The sequence below is a fragment of the Panthera pardus genome, unplaced genomic scaffold, assembly GCF_024362965.1.
Source record: "Panthera pardus isolate Hobbes unplaced genomic scaffold, ASM2436296v1 HiC_scaffold_11, whole genome shotgun sequence".
NCBI lineage: Eukaryota > Metazoa > Chordata > Mammalia > Carnivora > Felidae > Panthera > Panthera pardus.
In genome coordinates, this window is record NW_026526666.1 from 105,456,625 (window position 1) to 105,469,936 (window position 13,312).

At 65.0% G+C, this 13,312-nt stretch overlaps 1 protein-coding gene across 8 annotated transcripts in view; it reads left to right on the plus strand.

Moving 5' to 3' along the window:
* The window catches only part of MORN1 (MORN repeat containing 1), a 51,725-nt gene that overhangs the window by 38,037 nt on the left and 376 nt on the right, over positions 1 to 13,312 (plus strand). For 2 of the 8 annotated variants that reach the window (XM_019461134.2, XM_019461137.2), the window contains 3 exons: positions 515 to 654; positions 778 to 854; positions 11,458 to 11,504. In XM_019461134.2, the coding sequence (XP_019316679.2) occupies positions 515 to 654; positions 778 to 854; positions 11,458 to 11,504 (264 nt within the window). Of the gene's footprint in view, positions 1 to 514; positions 655 to 777; positions 855 to 11,457; positions 11,505 to 12,961; positions 13,257 to 13,312 lie in introns of those variants that run through there. The other 6 variants (XM_019461138.2, XM_019461133.2, XM_019461131.2 and 3 more) reach the window with 6 other exon arrangements.

Below are 13,312 nucleotides of genomic sequence, written 5' to 3' on the forward strand. Positions count from 1 at the left end.
AGGATGGACAGGGTCCACGGTGGGGGTACCTCCTGCAGGGGCCAGCCCAGCCTGGAGGATTTGGGGGTCTCCTGGGGGGCTCTCGCCCCTTGTGGGGGCTGGTGGCTGCCAGCGGCCCCCATGTTCCACACTCTTCCTGGACCTGGTCCGACATCACCTTAGCATGCAGCCATGACGTAGAAATGTCCTCCTCCGGGTCCTGACCTGGCACCCAGGGCCTCAGACAACGGGCTGTGTGGTAGGAGACCCTCCTAGCCCCAGGGCACCAGCCTGCAGGGCTCTCAGGGTGGACCCCAGGTGAGGGGGAGTCAAGAGGCCGGGGGCCCCAAAATATACCCGCACAGAGCCTGCGCAGTGTAGAGCAGGCTGTGCCCCACCCCCCCGTCCCCCCAGCCACACGGCCAGTGCCCCCGCCGGCCGAGCTACAGAAGCTTTGCGTCAGGGGCCGTGTGACAGGTTCTTTCCCATCTTAGCTTTGTGCTGTGTGAGGGATGTTCTGTCCTTCACCTTCCAGGAGAAGCCCGGGGATGCGAGCCCCACTGTCCTGAGGACTGCAGGCGAGTGGAACAAGGTTGTGCCCGGTTCTCGGACGTCTGCCTTGGGCCCCCCCCAGCCGGGTACAGCCCCGTCCTCTTCCTGGACGACCCCTGTGAGGTATGGGCATGGGTATGGGCAGGGAGACACCCCCCCCCCCCCAGGGCTCTGTCCACACGGTGCCCGGCACCGAGGCCCATGTGCTGGTTGCCCCTCTGAACCCTCCCCCACTGCTCCTTCCAGAAGGCAGGTGGCAGGCCCAGAGGGGGCCTGGGCCCCGGCAGGACGCCCACCACGCAGGACCCGCCAGGAGGCAGCAGGTAGGAGACACTGACCGACTCAGGGCATTCGGGGGGTTTGGTCCGGCCTCGCCATCAGCGGGACCACAGGTGGGGCCCCCCAGGTGTGCGCTCCGTGCAGGGGCCGGGGTCTCGGTTTCCCACAGGCGGGCGACCCTGTGACCCCACAGGCCTGGTCTCCGTCTGCCCAGGGGCTGCACGCACTTCTGCGGCCTAGACGGCAGGAGAAGCCAGGCTCCCAGCCTCAGGGGAGCCGGGCCCTGGTCCAGGTTGGCAGAGCAGGGTGGCCCACGGAAGGGACGATGCTCCTTGATTGTGTTCGGAGGCCAGGAGGGGCCCACAGCGTGGGCAGAGGCGGCCAGAGGCCCGCCACATACCTGCCGCAGGCCCGTGATCCGTCCTGCAGCAGACACACAGGTCGGGGCTGCGAGCCCCACGGTGGGGGCCGAGGAGACTCCACTCTGCCAGTACCTCGGCCACACGCTCTTTCCAGCCCGGGGCCCTGCCAGGAGGAAGGCTGAGTTCCAGAGAAATCACTCCTGGCAACTGCTTGTGGGAGCATCCTGTCCCCTGCCAGGCCGTGTGGCCCAAGGCTCAGGTGGGACTGAGCTCACCTCCCTGCCCCCCAAGCCCCCGGCACCCCCGGCCTCTCCCCAACCCGGTTTGCAGTTCCGTGGGGACTCTGGGGGGTGCAGAGCAGAGCTGGGGCCGAAACCAGCACATCGGGAAGCTGTGGCTGAGACCCTGAGAGCCGGCCCGCTCTTAGAAGGCAGGAACCCTCCCTCTGTAGGCGGGGTGGGGAGAACGTGGCCCCTGGGGGAGGGGCACCAGGCCTTCGAAGTCGCCCACCTGCTGGCAAGGGCAGGCCTCTGACCCTTGTGTGTAGCCTTGTCATCAGCCCGGGAGAGGAGGGGCAGTGGCCAAGGCCAGCATGCCCCGGGCGCCTCTTGTGGCCTGGGACACGCACATCTCTCTTCACGCGGTCTGCTCCGGGGCACCCGTCGAAATAGCCTCACAAAAGAGCAGAGGCCTGTGGGCACAGACCCAACGGCAAAACCCTAGGAAAATAAGGCATTGAGTAGAAACGGGAGGAGGGCCCGCGGCATCCGTCCTGAGCCGCCGCAGCCTGCGGACGTTCCGCAGATTGCTCATCGGTGACGCCAGCGGGCGTGGACGGGCCGGGACACCCGGAGGCTGGCACAGTATCGGCAGGCTGACAAGCCTTTGATCCCACTCGCGAGGCGGAGCCGGGACGAGCTGTTTCCAGGGGAAGGTGCCACCCTGTGTCGTTCTGAGTCACGGTTTGTGAATCAAATATGAGGCCCGCTTCACACAGTAAGTGGAGAAGCACAGACTTTAAGAAAAAAAAAAAAAAAGCCAAGATCCTGCTGAACATTGACACGCCACACTCAGCCCGCGCTTCGGTCGCGGGCACGCACGTGGGACCCAAAGCTGCAACGCGCGCGGAATAACTCGCGTCGACACGCACAGACCCATCCGTGCCCGGGGCAGAGTTACTGCTCCCTTTTGTAACGGGGGCAGCTGGGGGCTGTGGGACGAGGAACCATCTTCCTCCGGCACAGAGAAGGCCCTCGATGTCTGGTTTCTCCTGAGGGCAGGAGGCAGCGCCCGCTCATTCTGTCGGTTCTGGTGCTTGAAATTCAGTGTCCTCGTCCCGGGGTCCTCACCATCCCAGGAGGGCTCGGCTTGTGACCCGGTGCCCGTGGCCGGGGCTCCAAGGTCTTCTGAGTAGAGGACCCCTGCAGGGATGGCTTTCAGTGGGAACTCGGGGGCTCGGGCCGCCCCACCCCAGGGCCCGTTGGCAGGCACAGGTCTGAGCAGTGACGCGCAAAGCCCTTTGTGGCCGCCGAGCGCCCCCCAGAGCCCACCTCCCCTGCCCCTGTCACAGGGTCCGTGTGGCGCGTCACCTGCCTCAGACCCCACTGCCCGAACAGCCACTTTCTCCAGGGCCCCTGCTCTGTGCCCCCGAGGCCCCCTACCCGATCTGGGTGTCTTGTGGCCCCCCCAGCCCAGCCCCCACCCACAGAAGAGTGCCCGAGGCCCCCAGCATCTGCCCCAGCACCCCCTACCAGTTCTGCTGCGGGGATGTGGACCGTCCCCATGTCCCCCCCCCCCCCCCCCGGCTCCTTACTCTGGTTCAGGCACCAGCATCCCACACTAGCATCCAAACCTGGCTCTTGACCCCAGAAGCCCACCTTTTAGAATCCTAAGAAAAGCATCCTTTCTAGCAACCGAGGCGGACTCGGGCAGATCAGGGGCCCCGGACCTCCCCCTGGGTCTGGTTTGCGTTAAGGTAGGCCCTCTCGGGGTCTCAGATGTGTGGCTCCGGTCTGGCCCACCCCCGGGGTCAGGGTGTTTGCAGGGCGGTTGCCTCCACGTGAATGGGACCGGGGGGACCGAGATGCTCCTGACTCTGCGGAGCCCTCGGCTGCCAGGTCCCGGGTTGGGGCTCTCATTTGAGAACGCCAGACCCACGAGGGAGGCAGGGGAAGGGAGGCTCTGGCACTCTCTGCCCCAAAAGTCCTTGCCCCTCTCCAGCCCCCACGTGGCACGCAACAACCTCACGCCTGCTGAGGATGGGCTGTGATGTCATCTCACAGACACCTCAACTTCCCGGGGAGGCCACCACTCAGACCCCACTTTCTGTAATGGGGAGCGGGCCTGCTGGGCCTGACCCAGACCCCGAAATGGGGCACAGGGCCCTGTCGACTCTCCCCCCCCCGGCCCCCCCACCCCAGGCTGCCTCAGGCAAACGCATGGACCACAGATCAGCCAGGCATCCCGGCCTAGAAGTCTGTGTTTCTGGTTGTGGGTTGACAGCCTGCCTCCGGGTCTAGAATGAGCCCCCCTGGAGGGCGGAAGGCAGGACCGTGGAGGCCAAAGGCCGGGAGGGGGCAGCCCCCTCTCCCCACCAGGCTCCACCTGCCTCCTCTGCCCCACCCCCAGCGACCCCAGAGCCCCCTCCCTGTTGCACGGTTCCCTCCCACTCACTCAGATGAGATGAGATATTGGCAGAAGCCGGTGACAGACTGCTCCAAGCCTGCCTCCTGCCTGTCCCCAGTCCCCGGCCAGTCGGCAAACAGGGTCCCCACGCAAGGTTCCCAAGGTGTTAACAATTTCCGTGGGGGCGAGATGGGGGTGTGTGCAGATGGCTTCTGCCCGCACACCGCCTCCTCCCCGCGCCCAGGGTCCAGGGGCGCAGAATGGCCTGTGGGTGTCGGCACAGTCCAAGAGCTCCCGCAGGCCGAGGGATGGCGGGGCCGCGGGGCTGACTTGAATGTCCGAAGCGGTCTGGGCAGCCGCCAGCCTGCCCGGGGGGACCCGGGTCAGCTTCAGGGTCGGCGGCGGCGTGGCCCGTGCCCACGTGCGGCCTCACGGACAGGGGCCGCCTCTGCGTCCTCGCCGAGCCTCCCGCCCCTGGTCACCTGTGTGCCCTGGGCTGCCCACCTCTGCCTGGTGACCCCCAGCAGCCACAGTCCACTAGTCGTTTGCTCGTTTATTCACCCTGCCCGCTGAGCAGCCCAGTGTAGACTTCCAGGAGGCTCGCCCAATGGAAATGACTGAAAAAGGTGCCTCCATACTCACAAAGATGAAGAAGGTCGCGCCACCCTGTCATTTCAGAGCCTGGCGGAGGTTTGATTTGCATAAGAAGGGAGAGAACTGGCTGCCTCCAGCTTCCAGGCGCAGTTCTGCGGTATCGTCAGTGACTAAGGAGAATCACCTTTGTGCATTTTGGTGAAGGGAAGGGAGGTGAAGGGTCACCCGCCAAGGCCGCTGGGCCCGCAGTGGCTTCTACCCTCCAGCACACGTGCTCTCACTGTTTATTCGTGGGGCGTGCCGCCTGGGGAAGGGGGCACTTAGGTGCAGCCATGTGGTCCCGTGCCCAGCCCCCAGCCCGCTCGGAGCGCTTCACCACAGACCCCAGCGAGCCATGCTCAGCAGAGTCCCTGCTGGGAGGGCCCTGAGCCCTGTCCCGGGGGCCCTGAGCCGTGTCCCGGGAAATGGCATGAATCACGGCCCTGACTTCTTCCCTCAGAGTCTGGGACCTGACTTCCCACCGCCCCAGGGTCACGTGGGCGCTTTCCGTGTGGACCCCGCTTGGGGGTGGTCTGCAGATGGCTTCGGGGTTTGCGCACGGACCCCATCCTGGAGCAGAGAGGGGCAGTCGCTGGCCAGGCCCTGCGAGGAGCCCAGAGGCTGACCCTCTGTGCCCACGGCCCGGGGCGAGGCTGCATCCCCAGGGCCTGGGGCTGTGCTCCGAGGGCCCCAGCCGGGCCTGCCCAACTGAATCCGGCTGACCCTGGAGGCCCTGCCCGGGGCATCTGCGGGTCTCAGCGGGGCCAGCCAGTGGTGGTCTCACGGGACAGCACCCAGACCCCAGGGCAGAGGAGGGGGCAAGGCAGGTGGACCCGTGTCCCCGGGGCAGGGTCATCGAGGAGCCCGGGATGGAGGCTTGGACAGCCTCCCCAAGAGGTCAGAGGCCCGCGTCAGGTGCTCAGCGGTCACCTGCGCGACCCTGCCCGGAGGGGTTGCCAGCACCAAATATCTATTCAAGTAAAAACAGTAATTGGCCCCATCTGTGTTGGCCTGGTGACTGATGAAGTGACTAATCGCGGAAGTCTTAATTAAACCCATTTTTCTCCGGGTGAGCAGGGGAGGGGCTGTGCCGGCCAGCACATCAGGCTCCGGGCTGGCCGAGTGCTGAGCCGGCAGTGAGCAGTCACGGGCAAGGTCGGCCCGAGGCCCCCAGCCACCCCCGGGCAGACTGGCCGCCGCGTTGTGCTGTTACAAAACACGCACTTAGGGTCTGGGGGAGAATGCCCCGTTTCAGTGGAATTCTCACGGGCGGCCGGGCAGACTCACAGCCACATTTACACAACAGACTTCGTCTTTTGCAGCTGACCCAACTCCACATCATTCAGGAACTGACGGGGCCCTGTGTCATGTTGTGAAATTCCGTAATATGCCAGGAATGTCTCCGCAGGAATGCAGCGAGAAGCGTGCGGTGGACAGCGGGCTCTCCCAGGGAAGAGCAGGGCCCTGGGCGGGGGCCTCCAGGGTCACCGGGGTCCCAGGGACAACAGGCTCAGGCTGGTGGCCTGTCCCGCGTCTGAGCGCCGGGGGTGAGGGGGCGGGGTGGGGGGGCAGTGCAGGGTCCAATCTGGAAGGCCCTCGGATCAGCCTCTTGGCTCCTCGCGGGGCCCAGCCAGCTACTGCCCCGCGCTGCCCTACGGGTGGGGTTCACGCATCCCCTTCCCTGCACCACGGCCGCCTCTGGGGCCACTTCTGGGTGCCCCCCACCCTCTCTCCCTCCGCTCTGTGACCTACACAGGGCTCAGCTCAGGAGACTGGAGTGCGTGCTTCGTAACCCAAAGGTCCGGGGTGAAGCCCTCAGCCCCTCTGCCCTGCGGCACCCCCTCCAGCTCACCTGGGCCCCCGCCCTGTTCTCCACACACAGCAACCCCCCCCCCCCCCCGCCAGCCTTTGGCACACGCCGGCCCCTCAGCTAGGAAGGTCTTCCTCGGCCTGCGGCCTGCGTCACCAGGCAATGTGTCTGCTGTAGGGCAGCCCTGCTCCCAGGGGTGTCCCAGCAAAGTGCGGGGCTGGGGGGACGGGTAGCTTGATCTCAGATGAGCCCCAGGGCAGCGTGGTGGGAGAAGGCTCCCAAGACAAGAGGGAGCCAGGCAGAGGGCTCTGGTCCCCTGGGGACCTCGTCACCCCTTCCTTGGCCACCGGCCCCTGGTAGAGTGGGCCCGGCCTCCCCGCCCCCCCCCAACCCCGGGCTGGAAGCTCCTCCGGGCGTGTTCATGGAAAATCAGACATGGAGACTGATGGGTTTCTCTGCTTCCTCAGAAACTCTAAAGATGGAGAACTGAGCCCCATCGTCCCAGCAGGAGTAATAAACGGAAGCAGGTGTGAGGGCCAGGCGGGAACAGCTGGGCTGATGGGGCGCCCTCACCCCACCCCACCCACAGCACAGCACGACGAGGCTGGAGGCTGGTGGCAGGTGGGGCCTTAACCCTTACACGCCCACTGCCGGCCAGGGGGGGACACCTTCACATCCCCTCCCCGCCCCACCATCCGAGGCCCCCGGCAGCTCTCCCGCCTGTGCAAGCAGGGGCCTCACTTGCAGGGGCCACTGTGGCAGTGTGACCCCAGTGCCCCTGGGTGCCCCGTGGAGCAGAACACGCTCGGCAGAGGGGGAGCAGCCGGGGCTGCGTGCCCACTGCACCCCGTGTCTGTGCCCGTGGCCGTCACTCAGGACCCACAGCCCTGAGGCTCCTGTTTCCCAGGGGTCCCCCGGGAGTGGTGATGGTTTCCAGCTCAGCCCCAAATCCGGGCCAGCTGTGCTCCAACAATTAGCTGATGTTCTGATTTTGGAAATTCCTTATGGGCTCTGTGTGGGGGCCACAGAGGGCCCCGGGTCTCCCATCCCACGTGAGCAGGTCGGGAGAGCCGGGTCGCTTCCCTGCGGGCCACACGCCCTCAAGGTGGCAGTTTTCCCCAATCCCTGCCTTGACTGACATTGGACTCCATGGCTCCCCGGTTCCCTAAGCCGGCACATCCCATCGGTACCGGAGGACTGCCATGATGCCCACACGGCTGTGGGCAGAGGCCAGGACCCGGGGCCTTGACCTAGACGGCTCTGGGCGGGGAGCTCTCCCCAGCCAGGATATGGGTGCCTTCTCGCCACGCTGAGCCCCAGGCAGACTGGTCCCCGTGCCCAGGTCAGGTCTCAGGGCCTCCACACCCCATGCCCTGCCCACGTGCCCACCTCAGCCTGAAAAACTGATGACAGCCAGGGTCAGGACCAGGCCTGACCAAGCCGCGGGCCTGCTTCCCCAGCCCTCTAGCCCTAAGTCGGGTCTGTAGCCAACGGCCCTCCTCTGCCGGGCCACGGGGCCACCCTGCCCACAGCCCTGCAGGTCCCTTGGTGGGCCTGTGGGTGGACAGGCCCGGGTCACACAGGCTGCTAGAGACCTTTGGCTCCCCCCAAGGGAACCCCTTTCTCTTGCCACCCACCGTGTGCTTGACTGCGGGGTCTTGACGTCCCCTCCCCAGCTGCCTCCCTCTGTTCAGCTGCCCAGGAAAGGGACGAGCGTGCACAGGTCGCCGGGTTCCGGTCCCACTGGGCCAGGGTCTGGCTCGGCGGCCTCAGGCTTCCTCTTCAATTATGGCCGTTTCCACAGCTCCGCCCACCTGGGCGTGCCCGGGCTGCCGTGGGCCTCGCCTCAGCAGTGGTTCTGCTGAGGGTCAGACATGCTGCTGGTAATTCCGGTGGGACGGAGTCCCCAGGCGCGTCCCTGGGGGGCTGCATGGTGTTTCAGTGCAGTCCTGAGACACGCTTGTCCTGGAAGAGGTGAAGTGAGGAGAGCCTGCTGAGGTTGCCCGGCTCGGCTCAGACAGGACACTCTCGGGTCCTACGGAAAGGGAAAGGCACGGGTCAGGGGGAGCGGCGGGGCCGGCGGTGCCGAGGGGAGGGCAGCTGGGCCTGTGGGCCACTCAGGTATCTGCGCACCTGATAGGAACCTGCAGGTTACTTGTCGGCCCTGAAAGGAGGCTGTCCGGTCCCCTCCTCGTGCCAGCTTGGCCGTTGGCCCCACGGGTGAGGCCCGCCAGGCCTGATGGGGACCAGGAGACCCACCACGGGGACCCCGCCACAGAGTATTCACACTGGTCCAGGCCCCACCTCACAGCGACACAAGCAGTCAGGACAATATGCCCCTTGGGGGCCCTGGAAGGACAACCCCGACTAGCAGGCACACAGGCCTCACGCCCTGCCCCCCACTAGGAGCCCCGGCCCTCGGGCCACGGAGACACGAGTTGGGGCCATCTGAGCACCACGTCTCAGTCTGGTCTGTAAATGCGGGACCATGAGGGGCTGGGTTTGCCCTCCCACAGGAAAACAGGTAACAGGCCGGATAAGATCCAGGAAACCATGGCCAACCTTCAAGACACTGGGTATCATGTGATGAAGAGGGAGCCCCTGAGAGGCCCAGCTCACTTCCCAGAGCATTTCCAGCTGTAGTGCAGGGAGGGGACCCCGCAGGCTCAGGGGTCCCCACGAGGGGAGAGAAGGAGCTGGGAGTCCCGGGAAACTAAGGCAGCTAGAGTTTGCAGGAGGCAGCACGGGAGAGGGGAGTCCTAGAGATCTGCAGAGCGTGAGGAACATGCTTGAACGTGCCAGGAAAACCAGCGAGAGGGTCACAGCAAGTCCTGCCCGGAGCTCACACGGGGCTGTGAAGAGTGCTCGGTCCAGGGCCCAGTCCGGAAGACCTCAACTCACAGGATGTCAGAAGAGTACTAAGTGGTGGGGAATAAATTAACCATATCTCGAACCCCACCTTGCAAGCCTTAAGGGCAAGACCCAAAAAGATCAAACCGTCTCTAAGTAACCAAACAGCATCAAGACTATAAGAATACAAAAGCATCCAGTGGCCAAGAAAGTAAAATTCACAATGTCTGACATCTGACCGAAAATTACCAGACACACAAAGAAAGCAGGAAAGTACAACCCATGATGAGGAAAAATGAACCGATCAAAGCCGACCCAGAAAGGACACCAATGGAAGAGCCAGTAGACGGCAGCATGAGACGTCGTCACTGGATTCTGTGTGTCCAGCAGGGAAGACCGGCCACGCTCGGCAGAAGTGAGGCGTGAAGGAGTGGGCTCACCCCCCAAAGATGATGTGTGTGGCCAGGGGTGGGCGGGAGGGGCGTGAACTTGCAGGCACAGCCACAGAAACCCCCCAGATGAAGCCCAGGAAGAGAAGCAGGGCTGAACTTCATGAGCGGAGCGTTTTGAACTGCCGAACAGCTCCTCTCCGCCAAACATGCACGGAATCAGAGGCCCCCAAGTGCCGCAAGGGGAGGACGCGGCCGAAGAGACAAAGAAATAACGGCCACCGTGTTTTCAAACTCATCGCAAACTATAAACCCACAGATTCAAGACACAAGGAACCCCAAGCACAGGAAACATGAGGACAAGGACGCCAGCCACAGATAAAGAGAAAACCAGGCTGGAGCCCTGGGTCCCCAGCCCCGCCCGGGCCCTGGGTCCCGACTCTCCCAGCGCCCTTTTCCGCCCAGGAGGTGCCGGCACCGGTTCCCAGAGGGGGCCTGTCCCCTCCTCTGGCTCTGACCCCCCCTTGGTTCCTGGAGGCTCAGCTCAGTGCTGTCTACACAGTCAGTGCCCAGTGTTCCTGCTGTCACGATGCGGCCCAGGGCTCCCGGTGCACCCTCAGCAGGTGGCCTCTCGGGACCGCCTCCCAGGGCGCCAAGTCCCCACCCCGCGGGTCTGGGAGAACCGTCCGCTGATCACTTGGTGCCTCTGGCCTCTCCTCACACCGAGACTCCCCAGCTGCTTCCCAGCTCTGCCTCCCGATTTCTCAAGGCCCTGGGGGTTCTGTAAAAACTCTCAGGATTCTTGTAACCCCGTCTATTTCTCTTGACTCTGGCAGGCTGACAGACTCTGGTTATTCTTAGTCCTGAATTATTTATCCGCGTTCCCCTCCTCACCCACATTTCAGAATCTGTAACGTGGCTCCTGGGTCCCAGCCAAGGCCCATTTCCCCCGCTCAAAATGAAGTAATTTTAAAATCTTTTGTCTTTAATTTTTTATCACCCAAACCATGCCCGTGGTAATTAAGCTTGGCAAGGGGTCGGAGCCTGGCAGGTCGCCGAGCCGATGCCAGGGAGCCCCCGTCCTCCACCCCCAGCTCTGATAACAGGAAACCACCACCAGCCACGGAGGCCGGGGTGGGAGGAGTCCTGTGGCTCCCCCCAAGGCCCCCGGGTAGATCCTTCAGGGCGAAGCCCAGCCCGTCGCTCTGGGGCCTCTGTCCCACCAAGAAGGTGCATCTGGCAGCTGGGGGTCCAGGTGGGCACCCTCATGTCCCCAAGGTGGCCTCCTGGTGACCACCCCTGCGGGCCGGCAGAAACCCCCGGTCAGGTCAAAGCCCTCAGACTTGGGCTTGATTGAGCCGCCTCGGGCTGCCCGTCAGGGCCTCTTGTGGCCGCCGCGCGGCCACCGCGTGAGAAGTGAGGGTCTCCGTCCCTCGGACTTGGGTCCAGGCCCAGGGAACCCCGCACAGCCTGTCTCTGCCTGCTCCCCTTTCTTTCTCTTCCCATGAGGCTCCCAGGTAGCAATGGCCTCCGGTCCCTCTGAGGGGGACACAGGAGGACGCACCAGGGCCCCGCCGAGCCCGGCTGCCACTGGAAAATAAACACCACTGGTAAGTCACTTCCAGGCAGAGCCGGTGTGCCAGCCCTTCTCCGAGTGGCCTCTCTGCTCGGCATTGTGGGGGCTCCGTGCAAAGAACCTTTGATCCTGCAGAGCTGTGGAAACAGGGATGGGTCTGTTGGGGTCTGGCTCCAGCCTCTGTGGCCATGTTTGGGTTTAGACGGCGAGGCACCGGGCCCAGGGGCAGAGAGCTGTCCAGACGGGGGCACGCTCCACCCTCGGGAGGCAGAGATGGGCCTCGGAGGACAGGACGGTCACACCTGTGCCCGCCTGAGGCCGGCAGGCAGGAACAGCAGGGTCTCTGTTGTCCTCAGGGCCCCGGGGCTGCGGTTCAGGGGCTTCCTTCTCCTCTCCCTGCAGGCCTGACGGGGCGGCCACCGCAGAGCCCACGGCTGCGGCCTTCCCAGGTAGGTGGCCGGCAGGGGACAGAGGGGGGTGGGGCCGATTCCACCCACCACCCCACAATCCACATGTATCATCGTTGCCGACCTTTTGGAAAGACTCCCTTCCTCTGAACGCACCCCTAAATTCAACACTCGTCTTGACTCTGGAAGCCAGGGAATCAGAGAGGGCGGCTCCCGGCCCGGCCGCCCCCCATGCCCCTCTGGGCTCCCCCAGAGGCACCCCAGGTGGAGGGGGCACGGATGGGGGATGGGCTTCCACCAGGCCCTCCCCGGGCCCTTGGAATGGCCGCGGGTGCCGGGTGGGGGGGCCTCTCTGTCCCCACGGGCGAAGCGAACGTCCCTGGCTCCTTGAGTCCAGGGTCCCGATCGGAAGGCCGGCAGGCTTCCAGGTCTGGGCCCCCTCAACCCTTCGTGTATTTGAAGCCTGTGGCCCACGAGCCCCCCTTGTGTGGGGGAGGGCTGGGCCGGGCTCTGGGCAGCGCCCCCCACCTTGCTGTGCGGGCCGGCGCGACGAGTCCCAACAGCAGCCACGTGAGTCTGCTGACACCAGCAAAGCTCATGCTGTGGTCGCCCTACTTTAGGACCCTGGGCCCCTCGTGCATGGGCAGAGGGGGCGCCCCCTGCACCCAGTTGCGGGGTCCGATGGGCGACAGGCCGGAGGAGGGCCGGGCCCCGAGGAGAAGCGACTTCTGCTTCGAGGGGTGAAGCCGGCGGGTGGCCGCGCCGCCTCTGTGGGGACGCTGGGCACCGGGCCCACGGCCAGGCCGCGTGGGCTGGGCCTCGGGTGGCTTCTGAGGCCGGCACGGTGGCCACCGGCCAGACCCCCTGCCGTCCTCGGGGAGAAGAGCGCGGCAGGGAGGTGAGCCGAGGGCTGGGGCTGGTCCTGCGGCCGCTGCCCGCGGAGCTCGCCCCCCAGCCGGCGCGCTGGCCGCAGGTGGGTGTAGCCGTGTTCCCGGGAACACCTAGAAACCGGCTGCTTGGAAACACTGTGGCGTTGCCATGCGCGGCTTTTCCTCCAGGCCGGCCAGGGAGGCCTGGTGCCCGGGGCTGCAGAACGCGGGCCCCCGCCCAGGCCCCCCGAATTTCTGAAGGAACTGACTCAAAGCCCAGCAAATTCCTGCCCCCCCCCCACCGAGGCTCTTTCCCGTCCTGCCACCCCCCGCCCCCCCTCCGCCAGAACACAGGGTGTCCACAGCCCCTGGTGACTGTGCAGCGAGGGGAGTGCCTGCCTCCCAGACCAGGGCGCTGGAATGTTCTCTCTGACGGTGTGAGCCGCCTCCTGCGCCCCGTTTCAGCTGCGGCCGCATTCCTGGTGTGAGCCCGGGCCAGCCCAGCGAGGTTTTTCCACGCTCCGGTGCCAGCCCCCTCGGGCTCGGGGGAGGGGAAAAGGACGGTTTCTATGGCAACCACACTTTCTGTTATTTCTTATTTTCTTTTTTATGGTTTCTCCAACTTTGAAGCTCTGCAGACAGTTTACAGACTGCAGAAGGGAAAGTGTTTCTCCATCCCCGGGGCGCCCTGGAGGGCGGCCCCCCCCCCCCCCCCACCTCACCGGCCTGAGCCCGGCCGGGCGGGGGCTTCAAACGAACCAGACGACGGTGTCTTCAGAGGCTTAATTATTTAAAAAAACATTTTAGAGGAAATGAATTGCTTTTCTGTTAAAAAGATGGGGAGTTTTCTCAAAAGAATCCTTGCACTCGGTCATGCAGCCCCATCGGGGGTGAGGGGTGCTCCGCGCGCCAGGTCCTGGGGTCACAGGGCCCAGGAGGACACCTGAGGTCCTGGGCAGGGTCTGGGGGTGGGCAGAAGCC